Source organism: Maniola hyperantus, chromosome 26 (assembly GCF_902806685.2).
Source record: "Maniola hyperantus chromosome 26, iAphHyp1.2, whole genome shotgun sequence".
NCBI classification, from domain to species: Eukaryota; Metazoa; Arthropoda; class Insecta; order Lepidoptera; family Nymphalidae; genus Maniola; species Maniola hyperantus.
Genome location: NC_048561.1, coordinates 406,128 through 432,409, shown reverse-complemented (window position 1 = coordinate 432,409; position 26,282 = coordinate 406,128). Strand labels below are relative to the sequence as shown.

General features: G+C 35.6%; 2 protein-coding genes across 7 annotated transcripts in view; both read left to right on the top strand.

Annotated features, from left to right (window-relative positions):
- hts (adducin 1-like protein hts) overlaps nt 1–19,436 on the top strand; it is a 92,325-nt gene extending 72,889 nt beyond the window's left edge. For 2 of the 6 annotated variants that reach the window (XM_069507471.1, XM_069507470.1), the window contains 11 exons: nt 627–737; nt 1,106–1,237; nt 2,116–2,275; nt 5,496–5,591; nt 6,062–6,133; nt 7,345–7,398; nt 8,552–8,701; nt 15,744–15,791; nt 17,251–17,318; nt 18,190–18,329; nt 18,701–19,436. In XM_069507471.1, coding sequence (XP_069363572.1) covers nt 627–737; nt 1,106–1,237; nt 2,116–2,275; nt 5,496–5,591; nt 6,062–6,133; nt 7,345–7,398; nt 8,552–8,701; nt 15,744–15,791; nt 17,251–17,318; nt 18,190–18,327 — 1,029 coding nt within the window. In that variant the 3' untranslated portion in view covers nt 18,328–18,329; nt 18,701–19,436. The remainder of the gene's footprint in view (nt 1–626; nt 738–1,105; nt 1,238–2,115; nt 2,276–5,495; nt 5,592–6,061; nt 6,134–7,344; nt 7,399–8,551; nt 8,702–15,743; nt 15,792–17,250; nt 17,319–18,189; nt 18,330–18,700) is intronic. The other 4 variants (XM_069507475.1, XM_069507474.1, XM_069507472.1 and 1 more) reach the window with 3 other exon arrangements.
- On the top strand, nt 10,674–14,853 carry LOC138404161 (dentin sialophosphoprotein-like). Its single transcript, XM_069507447.1, has one exon. It carries the CDS (start codon nt 10,816–10,818, stop codon nt 13,666–13,668), a length of 2,853 nt encoding a protein of 950 aa, XP_069363548.1. The 5' UTR covers nt 10,674–10,815; the 3' UTR covers nt 13,669–14,853.
- Nucleotides 19,437–26,282: the final 6,846 nt, after the last annotated feature.

Here is a 26,282-nt window from a genome sequence, read left to right as displayed (position 1 = left end):
TTTTAACCTTTATTAACCTTAATCCTTTGCTTAAGATCTGGCAACATTTTTACTAATTTGTCTCTTTTTCTCTTTTCCCCTACACGTATCGTCGGCGCGGATTCATAAAATGCGAAAAATGTGAAACGATCTACTTGGGCTCTCACAATGGATCAACGTATCGAAAAATAAAAAAAACGTAATGAAAAACATGTTCTACGTTTGACATGATTTTTTTTAATAATTTTTGTTTTTATTGTGAATGAAAAAATTTGATGCAATATGGATACGAATGAACACTACGTAAAAATTGCTAAAAATATTGGCACATTGTACAAAATGGTCGAAAAAATTGCAAAAAAATGACTTGGCCGCTTGTGAAAAATGGATACTACGTATGAAACGTGACGATTGATACGAAATCGTTGATGTCATTTACAAAACTTCGTTGAATACGTACGGAAAATTGTAAAAAAAAATTGCTAAAATGACTTGGCCGCTTGTGAAAAATGAATACTACATATAAAACTATCCATGGACGTCATATACAAAAAAATCTTAAAAATAATTACTTGTTTATCGAAAAAATGGACAAAAAATTGCAAAAAATGACTTGGTCGCTTCCTCAACGGATGTTCGTACAAAAGTGGATACAAGACGGATCGCCGGCGCACTCGGGCACTCCGGTGAAGATCGACACCCTCCAGTTCGTGCCCAAAAATACCAACCCCAAGGAGTTCAAGCAGTTGCAGCAACAGGTATCGTTTTTGACTTATTTTTTATAAAAAAAAACTGCGTGTAATCTTTACGTACGTTGAACTAAAACGAAATGCGCGCGAAAGTCCATTTTTAAGGTTCCGTAGCTCAAAAAGCAAAAAGGATATAGGATTACTTGTCTGGCTATCTGTCTGTCTGTCAAGAAAATCTATAGGATACTTCCCGTTGATCTAGAATCATGAAATTTGGTAGGTAGATAAATCTTATAGCACAACTAAGGAATAAATACGAAAACCGTGAATTTGTGGTTACATCACAAAAAACTTAAAATGTGTTAATGAATTTTGAGACCAAAATTTCACAATTAAGGCGTTAATAAAACCTATCAATCATTTTCTAAAAACCACAGATCAAGGAAAATCGGCGTGCCGACAAAATCAGCGCTGGACCCCAATCGCACATTCTAGAAGGTGTGACGTGGGACGAGGCAGCCAAACTGGTCGGCGAGGACGCAGCCAACACGCACACTGGGGATCATGTCGTGAGTACTTGCTTTTAAGGGTTTGAAATAGGGGTTTGAAATTTGTGTAGTCCACGCGAACGAAGTCGCGAGCATAAGCTAGTTTATTATAAACTCGCTGACCTGGCGAACTTCGTACCGCCTAACAGTCAACATTTAAACCAATAGATAAGTGTTGTTTATAGACTTTTCAAGCAATTTTCTAAATTTGTCTCTCCGTAAGGACCATCCCCGTACTTCAAGGAATATTAAAAAAAAGAATTAGCGAAATCGGTTCAGCTGTTCTCGAGATTTGCGCTTAACAACACAATCATTGATTCATTTTATATATAGAAATATGTATATACAAATGTATATATATATTTCTGGGGACACTGGGGACAATGTCGTGAGTAGCTTTAGTTCACGTACGTTTAAACATTGCAAGTGTCTAGACAGCCACAAAGGGTCGTTTGAATTAAAATATATTCTGCAACAAGTGAAGGTATTCTAGCGTTTAAACTACCGTGAGTGATTTCCATTATAAATACTATCTGTCCCGGCTTACTCACGTGTGTAGTCGACGTTAGCCCGACTAGTTTCGAACCCATCCGGGGTCCTTTTTTCGGTTTTTTCCCTTTTTTTTTTTTTGGGGAGTCAAAACCGCGGCGCGTGCGCGGACGGACTCCCTTGAAAAAGGACCCCGGATGGGTTCGAAACTAGTCGGGCTAACGTCGACTACACACGTGAGTAAGCCGGGACAGATAGTATTTATGAAGGTATTCTGTTGAAAATCGAACCTTAAAAGTTTGCGTTAAGGTTCAACTACCTGACTATTCATAAGCACTTGTAAAAAGTTTACATTAATAAAAAAACATTCTATTCTATTCTATTCTATTCAAATTTGAATGAAATTCCAGGTCTTAATGGGAGCAGCATCTAAGGGCATCATCCAGCGCGGGTACCAGCACAACGCCACAGTGTACAGCGCGCCCTACGCCCGGAACCCGTTCGACCACGTCACCGACACCGAGATAGACGACTACCGCCGCACCGTCGAGCGGAAACAACGCCCCGACTGTGAGTAGAATAGAATAGAATAGAATAGAATGTTTTTTTTATTCATGTAAACTTTTTAAAAGTGCTTATGAATAGTCAGGTAGTTTTAATTTACCACTGGTTCGGAATGCCGTTCCTACCGAGAAGAACCAGCAAGAAACTCGGCGGTTGCTCTTTTTAATTTTTCAATTTACAATGTTATTATACCGTACTATACAAGCCATTGCAGCCCCGTGCATTGCTGGAGCGAGTCAAATCCAAGCTTTTTTATCGTTTACATAGTCTGCGACTGTATAATATGCTTTTTTTAGGAGCATACTTTTAACACATTTTTTAAACTTGTGTAAAGGCAAGTCTAAAATTGCTTGTGGAATTTTATTATAAAATTTTACACTCATTCCCACAAATGACTTTCCCACCTTCCAGAGGCGGAGCGCAGGAGTAGCCAGCTTATTTCTGTTTCTAGTTTGCCTATCATGGAGATCACTGATTTCCATGATAGGCAAACTAGAGTATCCGCACACAGCCGCCCAAGTGCGGGTCGGACTCGCGCACCGAGAGTTCCGTACTACAGTTGTATTTTTACGACATTCTGCATGTTAAACCAACTTCCAGGTTAGCCGGATCCAGTGGCGTGCAGCTCATAGAAGCATAAACGCACTGATTACCCTCATTATAATAAATCAATGCTTAATTTCCAGTATAACCTGCCGTAAAATAAGTTCATACCTAAATGCATACCCTGGCTTAAACTCCTGTGCACGCCACTGGCCGGATCCCATCAAATTGCATCATCACTTACCACCAGGTGAGATTGCAGTCAAGGGCTAACTTGTATCTGAATAAAAAATAATGATCCGTACCCTTATATAAATGCGAAAGTGTGTTTGTTTGTTGGTTTGTTGGTTTGTCCTTCAATCACGTCGCAACGGTGCAACGGAGTGACCTGATTTTTGCATGGGTATAGATAAAGACCTGGAGAGTGACATAGGCTACTTTTTATCCCGGAAAATCAAAGAGTTCCCGCGGGATTTTTAAAAATTCGAATTCCACGCGTACGAAGTCGCGGGCATCAGCTAGTAATAATAATAAAAATCAACAACTTTTATGCATAAAAATAAATAAAAATCTGTTTTAGAATGTACAGGTAAAACCCTTTCACATGATACCCCACTTGGTATATTGATCTTACTTTGATAGTTGAAAATACACACACTTTCGCATTTATAATAAGGGTACTGATATAATAAGGGTACTGATATAATAAGGGTACTGATATAATAAGGGTACTGATATAATAATAGCCTCGATAGCTCAACGGTTAAAGGAGCAGACTGAAAACCGAAAGGTGGCCGGTTCGAATCCCACCCGTTGCACTATTGTCGTACCTACTCCTAGCACAAGCTTTACGCTTAGTTGGAGGGGAAAGGGGAATATTAGTCAGCAATTAACTTGGCTAATATTCTTTAAAAAAATAATAAAAATAATAATAATAATAAGGGTACTGATATAATAAGGGTACTGATTAGGGTTCATTCCCGGGAATTCTCGAGCCGAGAATTCCCGGGAAATCGTTGGGCTTTGTTCCCGGGAAATCAAGCTCGAGAAAACTCGAGAACTCGAGAAATCATATTTGAGTCTATGAAATTATAAAATAAAACGATTTGCGTTTGCCGTTTGTTTTAAATGCAAAAATTTCATTTGATTTTTTTTTCTAATAGGCTACTTGACTCATATCTAATTTCGTCCAATAAATGATTATTTATTATAGTATTTTGCTTAAGACAACGAAATATATCAATAACAATTATTAAAAACGCAGGATGGATATATAAATCCAATTTTAAAAAATACAGTTTTTATTTTTATTTGAAACTCAGAAAACGCTGTCAGCCATGATGTGACGTCATTAAATATGTAAACAAAGAAATGTCATCCCTATTGACTAACGTAGTATCCATATATATAAAATTTCAAGTCCTGACTAACTTATATATCAACGCACAGCCTAAACATCTAAACAGCTGGTCCTAGATACATGAAATTTTGTGCGTGTGTTCTTTGTAGGTAAAGAGAAGGTATCCACTAAGAAAGGATTTTATGAAATTCCACCCCTGAGTGAGTTAAATGGGGGTTTGAAATTTATGAAGTCCACGGGTGAAGTCACGAGCATAAGCTAGTTTTTCTATATTTCTAAAAACTCAGAGTAAACGTAAAAAAATATCGTTTTCTCTTTATAAATTGAATAAGTTATTAAGTAAGACTAACAACAAAGTGATCTTTGCAAAAATAAATTTGGGTTGAAGTCGTTAGTCATATAGATCCCTTTAAGCAAGTCTTCGCGTGTTACGTATATTTATTTCACTGGGCACTCTAATCCACAACTTAATAATTACTATATTTACTATATTTTTAACGATAATTACTATATTTTTCATGTAAACTAGTATAGAAGTCATGTTTATTAAACTTTGGGAGGTTATGCTGTTGTTTACAAATGCATGACGTCAGAGCACAGATAATCTATCGGCCAAACATGGCCGACAGTGTTTTCACCTGTCTAAGAAAAATATATTTTTAAATTAAAGTTTTACGGTTTTTAGGGCGCAAAAAAATATAGTGTTAATTTTTTTGATCTAATAGGACAAATATTAACCATTTAAGACCTACTTAAAAAAAGTGTCAACTAGCCTATTAACATGCCAAAAATGGTGCTGTGATTGTAATTTAATTAAGTTAGAATAAGGTTAACGTTTTCATGTTGAAATTTTTGTTTATTGTTTGTTTTGTTTAAAAGAAAGAAGCTAGAAGTTTTAAGTTGTTTTTTTTTTCTTTTTAATGCTGTGCTTGTGCTGTAATTGTATATATGTATAAGTCACAAATGTCAGAATAGCTTATTTTTTTAGTTTTCTTTAAGAAAAAGAAGCTAATTATGTTGAAGACTGTCAATAAAAGTCTTATAATTATTTTGGTACTTTTATTTGAGAGGAAACCACTGAATTTGTTGATTAATCGCATTATTGGAACCGAAGAATATGCAAATCCGTACGTAAATGTAAATTTCTCGACAACCCGAGAAGACCCGAGAAATTAGCCTCGAGAATTCTCGAGACCCGAGAAATTGATAAGCTCGAGAAATCATGAACCCTAGTACTGATATAATAAGGGTACTGATATCGTCGATTTACGATAAACCCGAGAGTTCCCTCACTCCAGCTCACTCAGCTATTACTGTTCACAGATGACACAGACATATCTGAATCGGAGGCAGTCAGCGCGGCGCAAGTGACGTCACCAAACACGGCCCCGTCCGACACAGAGGACGAGTCGCGAGATGGTGAGTGGTCATCATCCCAACCCGTTGCCGGCCCACTACTGGGCACGAGTCTCTGAGAATGAGAAGGGTTTGATTTGTTCAACAAAAAAAAACCCGGCTAAGTGCGAGTCAGACTCGCGTACCGAGGATTCCGTACTACAGTCATAGTTTTTCGACATGTTGCACGATAAATCAAAAACTACTATGCATAAAAATAAATAAAATGATGGGCTAGAATATACAAGCCCTTTTATATAATACCCCACTTGGTATAGTTATCTTACTGTGAAAATCATTATTTGTTCATGAATACATTTTAATTTTTTTTTGATGTAACCACAAATTCACGGTTTTCGGATACTAGGTCAACGGGAAGTACCCTATAGGTTTTCTTGACAGACACGACAGACTACAAAGTGATCCTGTAAGGGTTACTTTTTCCTTTTGAGGTAAGGAACCCTAAAAAATGAATTTAAATTTGATATTTTCAGAACAACGCGTGTTGCGGATAGAGACCAAGCAAGCGCCGGTGCGCAGCCAACCGGAAGTTGTTCTGAGCGATGGTAAGTGGTCACCGTTTATCGTTATTCAGTCAGTTGTATTGCAAAAAAAATGTATAATACACGCCATGAAAATTGTAAAATTCCTATTATTTTTTTAATTTTACTTTTTAAAATTACTGATTTGAACTTTTTATCAAACGTCAAAACGCGCGCTTAGTACGCGAGCTTCTATGAAATACTGAAATGTGACGTCACAATCATTTGACGTGCTTTTTGCAGTTTAATCGATAATTTAAAATGGTTACTTATTACATACCTACACTTAAAATGAACAAAGGACGGATTTTACATATTTTGGAAAACCCTCTATTTAATAATGACTGAGAAATAATTTATTTTTTACATAGGCAAATAAAAAAAGCTGTGATAGCCTTGTGGTTAGGACGTCCGCCTTCCAATCGGAGGTCGGGGGTTCGATCCCGGGCACGCACCTCTAACTTTTCGGAGCTATATGCGTTTTTAAGTAATTAAAATATCACTTGCTTTAACGGTGAAGGAAAACATTGTGAGGAAACCTGCATGCCTGAGAGTTCTCCATAATGTTCTCAAAGGTGTGTGAAGTCTGCCAATCCGCACTTGGCCAGCGTGGTAGACTATGGCCAAAACCCTTCTCGCTCTGAGAGGAGACCTGTACTCTGTAGTGAGCCGGTGATAGGCAAATACCCAATTACTAAGAAATAATTTTTTGACATAGCCATCATCCCAATTTGTATGAAAGGCATGCTTTCTTTTGCAATTTTTTTTGTTTTTCGAGTTTCCTTGATGAACTATGTATGCCTTAACATAAATAAATTTGATACTAATTAGATTTTTTAGTGACCATTTTGGCATGGAATTAGATTTTCGATTTGAACTCTTTAAAACACAGCATTAATAGTAAGCTAATTTTAAATATAATTATTATGGATAAACAATTAATAAAATGTTTATTTATATAAGATTTAAATTTTAAAATTAGCTTTCTCAATACTTTAGCCCGTTGCATTCTACCGTTTTTCTCCTATTTAACTAATTTGCATTTGAATTTTGTATGAAAAACCAAATAGACCAAAGGAAAAAATGGACGGAGTATTTGCAGATAAAATTGAAGCTAGTTTCGTAATTAAAGTTTCATTACTTGATGCCTAATTTTCCGTCGGTTTTTTTTTCTTGGAATCTGTAAAAAAAATTAGATTTTTTCCTTTTCTGCATGACATTGTATTTTTCCGTAGTGGACACGACAGATTTCTTGAATGCCGAGCGGAATCACGCCGACCGGACTAGAGGTTAGTTTTAATTTAGTGGGTTTAGTGGTATGCACTAACTTACACACTAAATTGCACTTTTGGTTCGGCTCCACTATCGGGATTCGACAACTGATTTGTGATATCCCGAACTGTATGGCTGGCGACAATGGTTTAAATATAGGGTTTTTAAATAAATCCTGCGGGAACTCACTGTTTTTGCGGGATATATCTAATACACCACAGGGAGGACTGTCTCTGTCACAGAATGCCGCGTCTGCAGGCCGCTGATTTGCCAAACTTATTTAAAAATTTGCCAAACTAAAACATTATCTGTATTTCGAATAGTGTGATCAATTAATTTGCCGAATGCCGAACTGTCGTAGCCCGAACTCGAACAATAAATTTGCCGAATCGCGCTAGTGAAGCCGTAAACCATATATTATATTTTATTATGTTATGATATTTTTATACATCTTGAAGGTTATGTAAAAAAAACTTGAGAGTGTGAAAATATCATTTTATTGCACATAGCATGATCTCAGACTAAAGGGAAAAGTTTCACAAACGAGCTCTTTGTGATGCTTCCAGCAGCCCATTTTAACAAACAAGCCAAGCTTACGTCTGTTTTTTTTTGCATACCGCGTTCAAATCTGTTTCGACTTTAATAATTTTTTTTTGTACTTGAGCTCAATCTATCTTTTTTCTTTAGTCTGTGGATTTGGATATGATATGCATTTCTTTTAACCAACATGCATTTAAAAGCATGTATAGTAAATATTAATTAATTTCATAATAACGGTTATTTTCCTGCAAACAACGTCCTTAAAACTAGTATATTTTCTCGAGGCAGTCAGTTTTTTGTTAGGTATTAGATTTTATTCCAATAGTTTCCCTCAGAAGTTCAAATTATATATAAACGTTTATTATTTATATTTTATATTTTATGATCTTCAATTTAATTTAAGTCTATATTGAATGCAATTTCTATCAAATATATTATAAGTCTACCAATCTATGGCCAAACCCTTTTCACTCTGAGAGGAGAGGAGACCCGTGCTCTGTAGTGAGCCGGCGATGGGTTGATTAAGAAGATATTACATACCTAACTAGAATATATAAATATAATCAAAAGATCATTTTTTTGGGATAGTCGTTTCTACCCTTGTTTTTAACTCCCGAATTGTACACAAAGATTCGCAACGGGATCCGAACCTACTGTCCGATGACGAAGTGTTCCTGGACTCCACGTCGTCTGTACCGTCGGGGTCTGGCTCTGTGCCTATCCAAGGACCAGTCGTGATTCGAACCCAGTATACTGCCGTTCAGGGCACGGTGGGCAAAGGTGAGATAGCGCGGGTGTGAGAGAGATGGGCGATATTGTTGTGACTGTTGTAAAGAGGGGCATGCAGGGACAAAGTGTCGATTTGTGTGAGGGCGACAGGTATATAAAATTGGTTGAAAGAACAAAAGAGATGAATTATGATGTATCTAACAGTCTCACCTTATAGAGACACTAGATGATGCCCGCGATTTCGCCCGCGTGGATTTAGGTTTTTAAAAATCCCGTGGGAACTCTTTGTCCGGGATAAAAAGTAGACATGTTGATTGAAGGAGGTACAAAAATGGCATCAATATTTATTCTGGATGGTTATGTTGAGATTAGAGTTCGAGAATTAAATAGTTAAGTGTGGATTTAAAAATGTTCTTAAAGAAAGAAAGATGATAAAAATGATGAAAGATAGACATGAAAAATCCATACTAATATTATAAATGCGAAAGTGTGTCTGTCTGTCTGTCTCTCTGCTAGCCTTTCACGGCCAATCCGTTCAACCGATTTTGACGAAATTTAGTACAGAGATAGCTTGCATCCCAAGGAATGACAGGCTAATTTTTATCCCGGAAAATGAAAGAGTTTAGACGGGATCATTAAAAACCTAAGTCGTCGCAGGCATCATCTAATAAATAGTAAAGTCTGGATTTAAAAATGCTCTTAAAGTAAGAAAGATGATAAAAATGATGAAAGAATAGATAGATATGAAATGGTTTATATTTGTTTGTGTAAATTGTTGTTAGCTCTTGTCGTCGCTTGGTGGTGATACAAGCAGTATTTGTCGTACATACCATTCGTTATAGAGATCAATGTTTATGCTACGGTTGGTCATCATCATCGTCACTATCCAGGCTTCATTGTGTTGTCCCTCGGTCGGTATGACCTTCATTATTGTCTGTGGTTGTCACATCATCATTCATTTAGCTAGTCCACTCATATTGTGATCGTGTTTGGTTCGAAAATCGTTTTTTTCTTCTTCTTATAAACAATATTTTAAAATTCATTGCTTTTCGTGTAAGAAAAATTATTAGAAAACATGTAAATTTTATCGTATTTATTGAAAGTATTTATTATATTTAAGTTTACTACTAGTTTCGATATTATAAATTGGTTATAATTTAGTAAAAAACACAGTAATTAATCTTTGCTCTGTTGTCCTAAAACTCGGTTGTATTCATATAGTAACTACATTGACAGAACGAATAATGCCTATTTATTAATCATTGTATGTGCTGAAAAACCATGTTTTGCATAATTTTAATGTCAATTTAGTTTAAATATTGTGTACAACCAAATTTCTGCCACAATATTGAAACGCTTCCCAATATTTAGTGCCTCTTAACGGTTTTACCGACGATTTTTGCCGTATTGTAATCTTTGAGCAAATACGTCAATGTGGCTAATTCCGTTGTACACAATCTCTTAACTAAACTTAATTGACACGTCTAAATCTATTGCTATCCCTTTCATAATGTTGCTTGCGGAAAAGGATAGCACTAGATTTGGACCTGTTAATTTAGTTCAGTTAAGTGATTGTGTACAAGAGAATCGGCCCCGGTAACCAATTAATTTTTATACGGTGCAAATATAACATAGCATTTCAGTATTGGGCTGTTCGACTAACAAATCCTTTACTAACAGGTACAAAGCTAACACCCGCTGCTAACCCTCACGAGGCTTTGTCATCCCACAAGCGAACCCTCCACAAGTACCCTCGAAATCCCAACTTCGATAGCGTCATCCAAAAATACGAAACTGTCGCACATCCTAAATGTAAAGTTAGCTTAAACTGTCGACTAGATAATGCAGTCGCGTTGTATAATCCGGGAACGTTTGGCAGTCGGTCGAGTTTATATTCTATAGCTTCACTCGATTCTGATAGATGTAAAGACTATTGTCTACGTACAAGATCCCTCCCAAGGAAAAAATCTAAACATACCACCAATAAGTTGTATAGAACTAGATCTCACAGTGGATTCATCAATTCAAACATAAACGATCCTGAACCAAACCATTACCATGTTCCCAGATGCAACTCTTGTGGTTCAATTGTTAGCTCTTATCCAAGAGAATCGAGACGAGACAACATCTGTTGTAAAGATCTGGTAAAAGGTTGCAATATCTATATGTCAGTCGATAATATCCCAGAGAGATGTAGAGAGGAAATCAAATATAATATAAACGTTGTTAAAGTAAAAGAGAGTGTTGTACCAGTTTTCCAAATCGCAAGTCAAGAGTTCGTAGATAGTCAAGAGTTTAACGAGGATAACTATTTGGGAGATATTGATAATAGTTTTTTGTCGAATCGGACTGTTATTGAAAAAGATCAAGGTACTGTAGATGATGGAAATGATACTTTGAGAAATAAAGACATTGAAACTAATAATGAAGAATTAAAAAATGAACAAAACGATAAAGGAGGCGGTGCAGACGTTTACAGAGCAATACCTATCAATATCGACAATAATTCTGAAGATTTAAATGTAACTATTGAATCTGTTGAAGGTGAATACCACAGCTTCATAGATGACATGGATTTCGAAGAAGTCGTATATGAAAGTCCAGTTAAAAATCTAGTGGAGAAAGATATAAGAGATTATTCTATACCGATAGATTTTTACTGTGACGATTACAGCAAAAAAGACTCGAGTCCCAAGAAATCGCCCATGAAACAGCTGGCTTTAGCTAAACAGAATATTCTAGAACCGATATTAGAGGAGTCTAAAAGTTCTTATGATGATTCTAGTGATAGTAGTAAGCTTCAAAATAAAGAGGATTCCGTCAAAGAACACCATATTTTAAATGAAGATAAAAGTGACAAAAATTCAACAGAAAACGTAGACAACAGTGTTAAAATAGTTTCAATCGATTCCAATAACTTTAAGGATCATTCAAATGATCGAATAGAGGAACATGAAAACAGGTTAAGTTCACTTAGTGGTACCACTTCAGAAAAAGGCTCAAGTTTTGATTCAACAGCGGAATTCGAAAAAGTTGAACTGATCGCGGATTTAGTTAGTTCGATTTTGAATAATGTCGAAAACAAAATCAATGAGGATACTTTACTTTTTGAGAAACGACATTGTACTGAAAATATGTTTTTTTATTTAGACACAAGTACAGAAGAAGTACAAGAAATAGAAAAAGAGGAAGAGTTTGAAAGCTTTTCGATTACGCAAATGGTGGAAAATCTTAGACGCAATATGAACGAAACAATTTTAACTGAAACTAGCGAATCTGGATTTAGTATTACACATACAATCGTTGAAGCAATAGTCTACTACATATTTGATGCGGCGTTTTACTATTGTGCCAATAAAGAAAAGTGTAATAAAAGGAAACAATATAAAAAGGTTATCACAGTAGTTGATTACGAGGATATACTGTTCACTACTTTGCCTGGTTGGCTAGGCTTTGATGTTACAGATAAAATAAGCGATGATAATGCCGAAGAAGCAGCAAGGTTGTATTCAAACGATAAACTAGATATACAGATTAGCAATGACGACAATGATAGATGGTTAGGTTTTAACGAAAGTTTGATAGATGTTACAACTGGAATAGACAATAACAATGTAGAAGGGTTGGCGGATTTGAATGCAAATTATACTTTTACTGAAATAGACGACAAAAATGAGGAATTCGAAAAAAATAAGGAATATGATGACGAAAACAATGGCCTTTACGTTGAAATACACAAAACCGATGGCATTAATGCAGAATCAACAAATTTCAATACAAGTGGTGAAAATTTTGACCTATTGACAGTTCATAATGTTGAGCAAGAAGCCAATATGGCAATAACACTTGCCAAATTTAATACAAGTGACGAAGAACTAGGTGTTATGAAGGTAAATGAAGAAGAAAACAACAGAACCGACATGTCTAGTGAGAGGAATGAATCTTTTTATTCCAATGATATAACTGAAAACGAACAAGACATAGCTCGCATAGAAGACACGTCATCATTTTCTTATCACGATATGTGCGATGAGCTAGAAGATAACAATGAAACTGACACTTCTCAGCAATTCGACGGTAACAGTGCAGAAATTGCTGCATACATAATATGTAGTTTAATAGAAAAGTCCTGTAGAATACAAGATGAAGATTCTCAACTCAAAACTTCTTTCAACGATACATTTGTTTTGAATACAGCGTTCGTAGAATCAGATATGTGTTACGGTAGATCTTCATCGCCAGAGAGGAGTCAATTCGAGGAGTGTACAGTATCGCCTATACGTCATGCAAATAAGTCTTTTGCAGGCGACGACTTGACTGTCTTATACGAAAAAGATGATACCATACTTGGCTCCCCGTTCGTCAAGAAAGCAAACATTCTGTCAATGTCTCAAACAGTTCACAGTGGTGGAATTAAATACTGGTTATCATTCGACGATAACCTTGATTTAGAAATCGATAGACCTAAACGTAAACCTAAATTCTCAGAAAACCTACTACCAAGTTTTGTAGTCGTAGATTTAGAAGACAAAATGGAAAAAACTAATTTCGTCAAAGAATTTGATGAAAAATTTCTTGACGAAACTAATGTTAAACGTCGTTCAGGTGTCTTATGCAGTGATGATGTCAATGTTAATAGAAATGATAGGTTTTTTAATAATGATAATATAGAAACACAAACAAATGATATATTCTTTGATAATGGTAATATAGAAAGGCATACGAGTGATACTTTTGGAACGGAAGCCTCTGAGTACAATACATGCGAATCGCCCGTTGATTCTAAAACAAGTAACCTCAGTTTTCAAGAAAGGCTAATATTCGATTGTAAACTAGAAAGTAATAATAAAGAACGATTGATTTTCGATTCTAGATTAGTGGCGACTAAAAGACGTCTGCACTCGTCATGGCCGCCATTTGAACATACGATATTTTATAAGATTATATCTAAATTTAGACTTTCAGAGAGTTTCGATTTAAGCGATTTAGACAAAGCTAGATTTGATAATACTTTATAATTTAGGTTAAAACTAAAGTTATAATTCCTTGGGAGAGATTTTAATGTACTGATTGATTTTAGTGTAATGATTTAAAGAAAAAGTTATTTGATTGCTAAATCAAATTTTGCTGCTAAAGTTATATGTCCTAAAATATTGGTTTTTTTTTAAATTATTACTTTATCTAAATGTTTTTTTTTTAAATTGGTGATTTGTATTGATTGGATTTTAAACTGATATGATTTGGTGTATTTTTGCGAGTAATATACTATGCGTTTTAAATAAGAATATCGAAACTTCGTCCGCGTGGATTACACAAATTTCAAATCCCTATTTTATGCCCTCAGGGATTGAATTTTCAAAAATCCTTTCTTAGCGGATGCCTACGTCATAATAGCTACCTGCATGTTAACAGCCGGATCCGTCCAGTAGTTTGAGCTGTGCGATGACAGATCAGTCAGTCAGCTTTTCGTTTTATATACCACTATCATCTATTATAAACCCGACTTCAACTTGAATAAATGATTTTATTTGAATTGAATTTACTTTATTTTTGAATGTTCTTATTTAAAACGTATAGGACATTTCGATTTTTTTTGCATGTTCACTGTAAATATAACAATATAAAGCTATACCTATGTTAATTATTTTTTTTAAATTTTATTTGTGACCACACAGTACAAAAAATAAGATAATAGAAATGATGTATTGCTTTTAAATTAAACTGTTATTCCATGCAAATACGTCTGTTTTTACAACGCAATGATGCTTCACTCATTGAGGCCGATTCTCTTGTACACAATCTCTAAACTAAACTAAATTAAAGGGTCTAAATTTAGTGCTATCCTTTTCTGCAAGCAACATTATGAAAGGTATAGCAATAGATTTAGACGTGTCGTTTTAGTTTAGTTAAGAGTTTGTGTACAACGGAATTAGCCACAATGACAAGTTAACGCTGTTCCACCCTTTCTATTAATTATTTTGTATTCTGTGGTGTTCAATGTTCACTTTGGTGTTTAGTGTCGATACAGTGATCGCTAAACAAGTAGTCCATTCGGATTTGTAGAGCGTTGTCTCTGTCACTCATACCTATATGATGTTTTGTCAGTGTCAGTGACAGTGCTCTACAAATCTGCTATCTCCTGCTAAGGGTGCCTGTCCACTGAAGCGGAGCGGAGCGGAGATGTGTTGAGCAGACCAATCAGATTGTCGGTAAATAACGTGATAATTTTATTACGTCATCTGACAAGGCTCTGATTGTTCAACTATACACATCTCCGCTCCGCTCCGGTTCAGTGGACAGGCACCCCAAAGGTCGATGTACATTACTTTCTGCCGGCTACTGTACGTGTTTATCGTCATATTTTGTGTTTTTGCTCGTTGTGTATGTACTTTGTGTTTTTAATTGCTCGCTGTGGTTTTGTGTCATTTTAATAATATTATATCGCTTAAAATATAAGTTATTTTATTTAACCTTAATTCTGTTATAGTTGTTGCATTTCACGAAGGCGAGTGGCTCATGCTTGTGTTTAAGTCGTATCGGTATAAGTAAGGTACACTGAACAACGCTTGCTCGCGACTGATTGGTCCGACACGCACGCACACTTACGCAATGCCCGTGTATACGACGTTACCACAACTAAAGTCCACTCGCCTTCGTGAATTGCAAAAACTGTATCATATTTGGAACGGTGTTTTTTTAAAATTTTAATTTAAGGCTGAGATCTATAAAGGGAACTTTTATTTTGCTCAGACTTAACTAAAACGAGACAGATTTATGTCAGAGACAAACATCTGTCTCGTGTTAACTCTAAGTATAAGTCTATAGATCTCGCCTAGAAAACTGATTTTTAAACTATTTTTTTAAAATTAGTTTTTTATCTGTATCTTATCATTGTTTTGCCTTTGACAAACCAAATGTCTTCAAAAGCTATTTTACTAACTTTTGGATAGTATTTGAAAAGTTAGATTTCAATTATTTTTTTTGGAATTCGACTCATTTTTTTTTTAACCAATACTAAATAGCTTTTAGAAGCAATGTTGGTTGTTTTTGAGTAAAGTGTCGTTTTGGCCCGTGTCCCGCCGCGCACGCTTAGCTTTGGGCTGGTTCCGCCGCAGGAGTTACACGCAACTAACTCACCAGGGTAAGTGTGCTTGCTTTACATTCACAACGCCATCATGAACGGGCTAGACTTCTGCAATTTTTAAAGTTTGGCGTCAAAAAACTTATCCATATCTCCATATCTAAATATATAAAAGGAAAAGGTGACTGACTGACTGATCTATCAACGCACAGCTCAAACTACTGGACGGATCGGGCTGAAATTTGGCATGCAGATAGCTATTATGACGTAGGCGTCCGCTAAGAAAGGGTTTTTGAAAATTCAACTCCTAAGGGGGTTAAATAGGGGTTTGAAATTTGTGTAGTCCACGCGGACGAAGTCGCGAGCATTAGCTAGTCTATATATATAAAAGGAAAAGGTGACTGACTGACTGATCTATCAACGCACAGCTCAAACTACTGGACGGATCGGGCTGAAATTTGGCATGCAGATAGCTATTATGACGTAGGTATCCGCTAAGAAAGGATTTTTGAAAGTTCAATCCCTAAGGGGGTGAAATAGGGGTTTGAAATTTGTGTAGTCCACGAGGACGAAGTCGCGAGGATAAGCTAATGAATATTATAAGTTATTATTATATTATATGAAAAAAGTTTACACATTTTATAGCAACATTGCAAAGTTAAATTTTTATAGCCCGTTTACGATGCAATTAAGTTAAGATGTCTATTTAAATAATTATAACATCTACAGTACGCGACAGGTCGAGATGGCAATCGGGGTGGAGACGTACACCCCCCGCGTTAACCCGGTCCGGAATAGCGCGGGTGTGCGGGGCTTCCCCCCGCATCATACCCCGATTGCCATCTCGATATGTCGCGTACTATATTTGCATCCACCGCATGGTTATGTTACTAATTTATAACGCACATTAATTATTATAACATTATATTGTAAGTTAATTATAATTGCCTTACTTTAATTATTGCAATTAACGTACAAAACAATAATTACTCCCCAAAAATTTTTTTTTTCAATGTAAGTCTAAGTGCAATACTTATCCATACTTGTGAGTGTGTCTGTCTGTCTGTCTGCTAGCTCTTCACGGCCCAACAGTTTAACAGATTTTGATGAAATTTGGTACAGAGTAGGTCCGGGGAAGGACATAGGCTACTTTTATCTCGGAAAATTAAAACGTTCCCACGGGATTTTTAAAACACCTAAATCCACGCGGACTACACAAATTTGTGACTACACAAATTTCAAACCCCTATTTCACCCCCTTAGGGGTTGAATTTTCAAAATTCCTTTCTTAGCGGATGCCTACGTCATAATAGCTATCTGCATGCCAGATTTCAGCACGATCCGTCCAGTAGTTTGAGCTGTGCGTTGATAGATCAGTCAGTCACCTTTTCCTTTTATATATTTAGATTATTTTTGTTTTTCATGCGGTTCATAAAATAACGTAGGTCTGGCCCACACAGGCTCTTTGTCTACAATGCTGGTGAGATGAACAGATATATGTATATGTGTTTGTTTCCAGGCGAGCACACAGTCAACGGCGACCATTCCGACGCACACCAGAGCACCTTCTCGCACAGCAGTAAAGAGGTCCGTTCCCACTGCAGACACACTCAGCATCATCATCATCATCATCATACACGTCCACTGTTGGACATAGTTGTATATGTCTCGCAAATTGCTATTGCCCGGAACCATGTCTCATTAAAATCGAAATGACGTCATTTTGACGTCAGCCAAAATAAAAATATACCATCAGCTCGAAACTTCAGTCTAGTGCCGACGTCACTAAAATGGCAGACACGCGCATTAGCAGTTTGAGGGACTTATATGTTGTTTGACGGCCTCCCTGGCGCAGTGGTAAGCGTTGTGGTCTAATTAGGTCCCGGGTTCTATTCCTGGCAGGAATTTCTAAATTTCTGGTCTGGTCTGGTAGGAGGCTTCGGCCGTGGCTAGTTACCACCCTACTGGCAAAGCCGTGCCGCCAAGCGATTTAGTGTTTCGGGTTTAATAAAAACTGCCATACCATTTCCAGGTTAGCCCGCTAACATCTTAGACTGCATCGTCACTTACCACCAGGTGAGATTGCAGTCAAGGGCTAACTTGTATCTGAATAAAAAAATGGACTTCCACACGCCACGGTCTTGCGCCGCCTAAATCCAGCGGCTCCGTGCGTATGCGCTTTAAACTTCGCCACCCATTGAGCTATGTCGGTTATTCTAGTTCTACGGGTCTCCTCATTTCCGATTCATAGCAGCATTCTGAAGCATAGCTCTCTCTATCGCACTAGGGGTTGAATTTCCAAAAATCCTTTCTTAGCGGATGTCTACGTCATAATAGCTATCTGCATGCCAAATTTCAGCCCGATCCGTCCAGTAGTTTGAGCTGTGCGTTGATAGATCAGTCAGTCAGCTTTTCTTTTTATATATGTAGATAAGAACCCTTATTTGTTGCATTGCAGGGTTCCCCCTCGAAGGAGGTGTCGACAGAGGAGTCTCCCAAGAAAGACAAAAAGAAGAAGAAGGGTCTGCGCACGCCCTCCTTCCTCAAGAAGAAGAAGGAAAAGAAGAAGGACAAATCCGCGCCGCAGCCCGCGTAGAGGTATAGCTGAGACCTCTTTTTTTAATAGAAAAATTTCGGGCTCGCTGCGCTCGCTTCGTCAATCAATAAACTTTGAAAGGCAAACATTACCCAAAATTTCATCAAAATCGTACGTTTACGTAACACACTACGATTTCATAAAGCGAAAAATCACTACCCATATAAATGCGAAAGTGTGTTTGTTTCTCAGTTATTGTGTCAAAGTTGGTTTGTCCTTCAATCACGTCGCAATGGAGCAACAGATCGACGTGATTTTAGCATGGGTATAGTTAATAACGAATGACATAGGCTACTTTTTAGTCCTGAAAATCAAAGGTTCCCTCGGGATTTTTAAAAACCAAAATATATAATTTTTATTTCTTTGTCCACAGATAAAACTCAAAATCAACACTGCCATCTCGCTTTCAAAAGTATTTTTAAGAGTTCCCAAAATTATTGCAAATCGCTCTTATGCCGCTTTTTCCATGAATACTGTAAAATACGCAAATTGTACCCTGTCCAATGTACTGTTCACTATTTGACAGGTTTAGATTTGACAGGTGTAGTGTTGTACGAAACGTATCAAATCGACTATCGATAGTCTAGTTATTGTATTGTGCATGTAAACTTTGACAGATTGGTTAAGTCTGAATTAATAATAATAATATAATCTTTATTATCAGACATTACATCCATATTTACAATAATAATTTTAGATTCGTATGTAATTATTCAATATAAAATTGCAACATATCGATAATTTTATTTATCGATATCCATAGTTGTATGACAGTTTTTCAATTGATCATCTTCAATTGATTGTCCGCGAATACGCGAAACAGTATAGTTTCTGTAACATAAATATCAGTTTATCGATCGATATCATAGCAATATACTTGGCATAGAAAACGACGTAGTATGAGACGTCAAATAGTAAATAGTATAAAACGACTGGGTATAAAAAAAAACGCGTAACCCACCTTGGCGTTAGTGTGGCCACTTCACGATAGATGGCGCTCAAACCGCTTGAGCATCCGCTCAGTTGCACCTGAGCATACGCTCAGCTCTGAGCATTTAGTAGTAAGGTAGATGCAGACGTAATTTATTTGACGATTTCGAAAAAATAATTTCAAAACCGACTTCAACGTTAGTGAATACCTTAAAGTGTTCAGTATTAAAAGGAGATTGTTCAAAAACTTATGGAGTCCTAGCTTGGTTATGTACAATACTTATCATGTACAAAAATAACAAACAAATCCATTTTTAACTGTTTAATTTTAAAATTTCATCATTCTTTTAATGTTTGTAGTTATATTTTATTCCAACAGTACTAAACATGATAATAATGTACGTCAATTTGACTTGTGACTACCAATTGTCACATGATTTAAAAGTTCGCTATCAACGTAGACTGATTAAAAAAGCTAGACATGTGAAAACAAGTAAATAACTAATGAGAAATACAATGATGCCACGAATTCTCAAAGTTTGTTTTGCAACTAATGTTGTAGTCTATGAAAAAAATCGGTTTCACTATCGTGTATCGTTTTTTGTCCCTTATCAGGGACAAAAAATAGGTTAGCTGCTTCTCTGCTTATCACATTAGTAACTTTATCTGTGCTCTCTTTTTAGTGTGAATGAGAAAGTAAACGTTCCTTTGTCTAGATTTTTTACTCCGTCTACGGCTATAAATGATGTACCACGTACTGGATTGGCTATTCCAAACTAGAATTTATATGCTTTTGCTTATAAACTGATGACCAGTGTCATGTTTGATTTGACAGCTTTGTGTAATATGATTTTTGCTTGGAAGCCGTTTTATATGTTTAATTCAATGGCTGCTATAAAAGAAATAGGCGATGGCATTAGTTGAAAATCTTTAAAATTATTCAATTTCAAATATTTTGGTGCTTAAAAACTTGTATTATTATTAATTTGTTGTTGTTAATAATATCCTTCTATTTTTCTTTATGATTTGGTATAGTGTACATAAGTGAAGCCAAGACTGGACAGTCCCCTTTTTTGACGTTATCAATGAAAAAAATATACTTTGTCGAATAGTTATTAAGTGATCTTGAACAAACAAACATACATCTTATGATAAAAATCTCCATTTGTTGAAGTCGGTTGAATATAATGCTCTTTTTTCTTATGACTTGCCAAGCGTCTTATGAGAAATTGATATTTTTAACTATTGATTTTTTATATATACTTTCTGTGGGCATGTCTGTGCGTTTTCAATGGGGTTTGTTGCTATTTAACACAAAAATAAAATTGATTAACACAATATGTTCAAATCTAATTTTATTTTTAAAAAAATATTTCGATGTATAAGTCCCGCAAATGGCTGTTGCGCTGTAACCATGTCTCATTAACATCGAAATGACGTCATTTTGACGTCAGCCGATATAAAAATATACCATCAGCTCGAAACTTCAGTCTAGTGCTGACGTCACTAAAATGGCGGCCACGCGCATTAGCAATTTGCGGGACTTATATGACCAGACTAATTAATATACTGACCGAGGTATCTAAAGTGAATACTTAAACTAGGACACTTTTGTAGAGCGCTATCTCTTCTACTCTGAAGCGTTTTTATGTTCTGTCTTACTCAATACTGAGTACGAATTGTATACGCCATGTTGTATGAACATATTATAATGTCATTGATAAGGCAGAGGGATCTGCAATGCTCAAAAATTATCTTTAATTTGATAACAATTTAACTTGTATGGTTTAAATAAGAAATTGAAAAATACGACTGCTCTGTCAAAAACTAACTAAAAAGTAAACAAAAGCACTTAAAAATTGTGCTACAGCTGCCATGTTATTTTTTTTTCAAATAAATTATAGCCAGTTTAAAAAAAAAAAAAACATACATACAAACACGGACCCTGAAAACATAATTTTTTGAGCAGTCGTGTAAAATATAGGCAACATTCCCATTGTAAAACGTTCGGACTTGTATTTTGGTGCATTCTTAATTATAACTATTATTATATTAATTGTATAATTATTGTATTTTTTATAAATAAATGAATAAAATAAAATACGGCATGTAATGCTTTCCATGTTGGGGACACCCGCGCCATTCGTGCTTTTTTAAAATGTAATTGATAATTTAATAGTTTAGCTAGGGATGCGCAAATATGAAGTATCGATAATGATTCGATAACTGCATAAGTATAAAATGTATCGATATAGATCACACGTCAAAAATATTAGACTTTCTTTTTAATTGCGTCAAATTGTATTGTATAAAACGGGTACATACCAGAATCAATTAGGCGAATAAAATAAGCTTAAAATCATTAATTGTATCAAAGTTTGACAGCTAGTGTGACCATCGCAATCATCTTTGTCTGATACTGCATTATTGCAGCAAGAATACCATAAATTCAGCCAATCACAAAAATTGCCATGATCATAATGTGATCTCAAGTAACAAAGTTCACGTTACCCCCCTACATAATCATATGAAAGTTTTAGAAGACATGGCATTCTAAAAAAAAACGTCGCCTAAAAGACGTGATAATTGACTAGATATATTTAGAAACTGAATAAAGTTTTCAAATCAATTTAAAAAATCATTAATTATTTTAGGATCTTAGGAATATGTTCACCTTTGAAAAGTTAAACGTTTTAGATCAACTCCAAAATATCAATTAGTTTAACTAAGAAAGCGTCGTATCGCTACAAAAGTATCGATACCAATAAAGCGTAGAGTATATAACATATCGATACTTTTTGCGCATCCCTAAGTTTAGCCGTTCACTCGGAACACCATCTTGGAAAATCGAGCGGTTCGATGTGTTCGGAAAAATATTATTAAAAATAAAATATAATAATAATATATAGCACTATCGATGTAACGTTAAGAAATTATTATTGGCTAGCGACTACAATTTTTGTAGATTTTTTAACTTATTTTTATTTTCCATTTCTTTTTCGATTCGATGTGTTATTGGGACGTAATTTAAACGTTTATTCAAGATGGTGGACGCACTATTAAAAAAAACAACATGATATTAAAACAATTTCGCGAATTTATTAATATATTACAATATATTACCTCATTTTTGCCATAATTATTTTAATCCGCCTTTAAATGGTTTAACTATACACCAAAAAAAAAAAAAGACAGTCCGCCATCTTGAATAAATTTAGAAAAAAATACAGTACATCTTTTTATTAATATGTAGGATGTTAAGGCCCAGTTTTATTTTTACTACTATTTTATTTTGTTTTGTTCTGTTAAGTTCGGGGCCTTTTCAATTTGACATTACCTAGAGTAAGTCTAGAGTTGTTAAAATGACAAGTTGATTTTTTTATAATTATTATTATTAATTGAATATTATTAATAATAATATGTTTATATTATGGATAGAGTGTTTCGAAAAGTTGCGATTTGTGAAAAAATCTGTTCTAAGCATTCTTCTGTTTATATTTAAACAAACAAACAAACAAACAATTTTAGCTCTTATTACAATGGTGTCGATTCTGATTTCATTTAGAGTATCTGCATCTTTTTCTTTTGAATGTTGTTAAAAAATTGACGGAAAACGAATATTAAATAAATTAACGACTTAGTTTTAGTTATAAAAAACTGCATGCTCAAGACTGGCCCTTAAAATTTGACAGTTCTATATTACAATAAATGTTTGTTTGTCCTTTTCTTATTACATTGGGAAGAAAAAGATAGCAATACTTTAAAGTTTTGCTGGTATCCGTATCAAGTATCAACACCAATATATTAATTGTAATCTTTTGAATTATGGACACACGACAATGTATGCAAGATAAATAAAGTAAAATTTGTTTTTGTGTAATTTGTAATAAAATAAAAATAAATTATTAGTTTTACTTCTTTGGGACTTTTCATTTCCTTCCGTCACAACAATGTTGCCAGATGTAAGTAATCTGGTGGAAACTTTAGATTTAAGTTTTTTAGCTTAAAAGAGTTTATTTGTATCATGTATTTTTTTATTTCTACAATATATGCTGTTTGAAAGTTTATTATGGATTCGGTGTGTTTTATTTTCTTCTACCTGCTTGAATTTTATTATTTTTCTTCATTCATTTCTTCACGCGTTTCGGTACGATGCCGCGTAGAAACTGACCAGGGATACGGGATTAATGAAACTTACATGTTAGCCCACTTCCATCTTAGACCGCATGATCCCTTACCACCAGGTGAGATCGCAGTCAAGGGCTCACTTGTATCGGAATAATAAAAAACATAGCAATTTAATTTAACTTTTTTTTCTTTTAGAATAAAAATAATATTTCCTTTTCTAATATGTTAAGAAATAATTAGATAGTGTATTTTTATTTCGACGATTAAAACTGTCGAATTGTGTAAGAAAACGTATTCATCGTTATCGTAATCGTCAACAGATTCTGCCCTTTGATTGGCTGTGAAAAAATGTAAACAGCGAATCAACCAATCAAAGGTTTGATATTTTTGACAATACTATAACGATGAATACGTTTTTTTTCTTTTTTCTTACACAATCGAGGGGCTGATTTAGCTCGTGACTGCAATCTGTGGTAAGGCAATGATGCAAGGTCTAAGATGGAAGCGGGTAACTTGGAAAGGGTATGGCAGTCGGCGAGGCTCTTCTGGAGAAAATGCCTGTGAGGGCCAGATCTTCGATATTTTATAAAAGCTGAAAGTTTCTCTGCGCATTGTCCGCAACACTGCACTGGGGGGAACGAGACTAGCATCTGGCAAGGGGCTGCAACGATGCTAGTGTCTCCTGTCTGGCAATGCATGACGATTTCTAATACTAAGAGTATTCCGAAGGAAATATAAAAAAAGTAAGACTTCGATGAAAGATTTTATACGTTTGTTACCTGTTATCTGCCAAAGCCACCATGATTCAAACTGTGTAGTCGCTGATCGTTGCTCTCTGTGTTGCGGACAATATGCAGAAATACGTTCAGCTTTTATAAAATAACGAAATTCTGGCTTTCACGGGTTCTTAATCTTTTTTTTTTTTTAATTTAGATACAAGTTAGCCCTTGACTGCAATCTCACCTGGTGGTAAGTGATGATGCAGTCTAAGATGATAGCGGGCTAACCTGGAAGGGGTATGGCAGTTTTTATTAAACCCATACCCCTTTGGTTTCTACACGGCATCGGACCGGAACGCTAAATTACTTGGCGGCACGGCTTTGCCGGTAGGGTGGTAACTAGCCACGCCCGAAGCCTCCCACCAGACCAGACCAGAAATTTAGAAATTGTAAAGTTTCAAACCCCTGCCAGGAATCGAACCCGGGACCTCCCACTATTAAGACCACAGCGCTCACCACTGCGACATTTGTCATTTTTGTATGGCACACCTCTTCCAGCGTACTATCGGCAGACGGCATATCTATGGGAAATAAGAATTTGATTCATCTATGCTAAGATTTAAGATATAGATAGATGCTAGAAAAACTTATTGACAAATTCATTTGTGACATATTTTGGTTTTGGGAACCGCCAAGAATTTTTGTGTTTTGTAAATAAGTATTATTCCGAAATTATTAAGTTAAAATCATGATAGAACTTAAATTAAATTATTTTATTTAGAAGAAATTATTTTATTTCGCCATGGCATGGAAGTAGGCAATACCTACCTGGGAGCGACATGGAGACTTCAGTGGAAGCTAAGATGCCTTCTATAAAAAACAATGTAAGTACTTATATTATAACGCATAAAATTCAACTCCTCACGCGCCATTTTAGTAAATGTAGGATTTTAGTCCTTATTTTAAAGGTGAACCCTTGGGAAAAACCGGACTTTTGACGTGACGGTTGACCCATAGAGTCTCAACAACATACAACTACCCTATATTCAATGTACTCTGTGCATACAACTCAACAATACAGTCAACGAAGTGAAATCTGAAATAAAGAACCACTCGTGAGATAAGTTCCAAAAGAACATCCGGTGATATTCAATATTTTGTAAGTGGTACCAAAGATAATATATATTATCTTTGGTGGTACCTAACTACCTACCTAATTTTATGGTATAATGTATACAATTATACTTAAGTAGGTACTTTTTTTCCTCATTAATTCAGCCAATAGCGACTGCGGTCGCATTGCAATTTAAACCGCTACTTTGATGGTCAATCCTGAGTGGTTTCCAAATAAAGTATTTTTTTAAACTGCTAAGTAAAAAACAAAAAATATGTTTCCAGGTGAAAGAAGATATTGCGTTGGAAGGAAATAAATTGAATCCAGCATCATGGCAAGAACTACAGGGGAAAATTGAGAAACCAGTGGAGAAAATCGATAAGCCACTAGAGAATGTCAAAGAAGCACAGGAGAAAATCGATAAATCGATTAAAATATTAATTTTCTCATGCGGTGATAATACGCAGGACAAAATCAAAAAACTGCAAAAGAAAATCAAAAAAACGCAGGAGAAAATCGATAAACAGAAGGAGAAAATCAAGAAACGACAGGAAAAATTCGATAAACCACTGGAGAAAACCAAAGAGCCACAGGAAATCAATGAACAACAGGAGAAACTTGAAAACCCGCAGCAGAGAATTGATAAAACGCAAGAGAAAATCGATAAACTACAGGAGAAAATAAAAAGAACGCAGGAGAAATTCGAAAAATTTATCACAAATAAAGAAGAATGTAACCAAGACGCGCCTTGTTGCGCCACATGTCGTTATGCCAAATCCAAAACTCGCGGCAGCGACAAACCAGGGTTAAGATGTAATAAAACACGCCGCGGGGTCGTCCCCTCAGTTTCATCACTAAACCAGTCAGTCAGTTACAACTGTCGTAATTGTTGCTGCATGCTCGGCGAACTTTGCAAAGAAGTACACGGCACAATCAAAGGCGACTCGAATGCAAGGCTTTGCGAAGTTTTGGAGGAACTGAGCGACACAATACTGGCTATAGCGAACGATTGCGTAGTTTATGTGAGAAGGATTGGAATTGACACGCGTTTAATGATCTGTAGA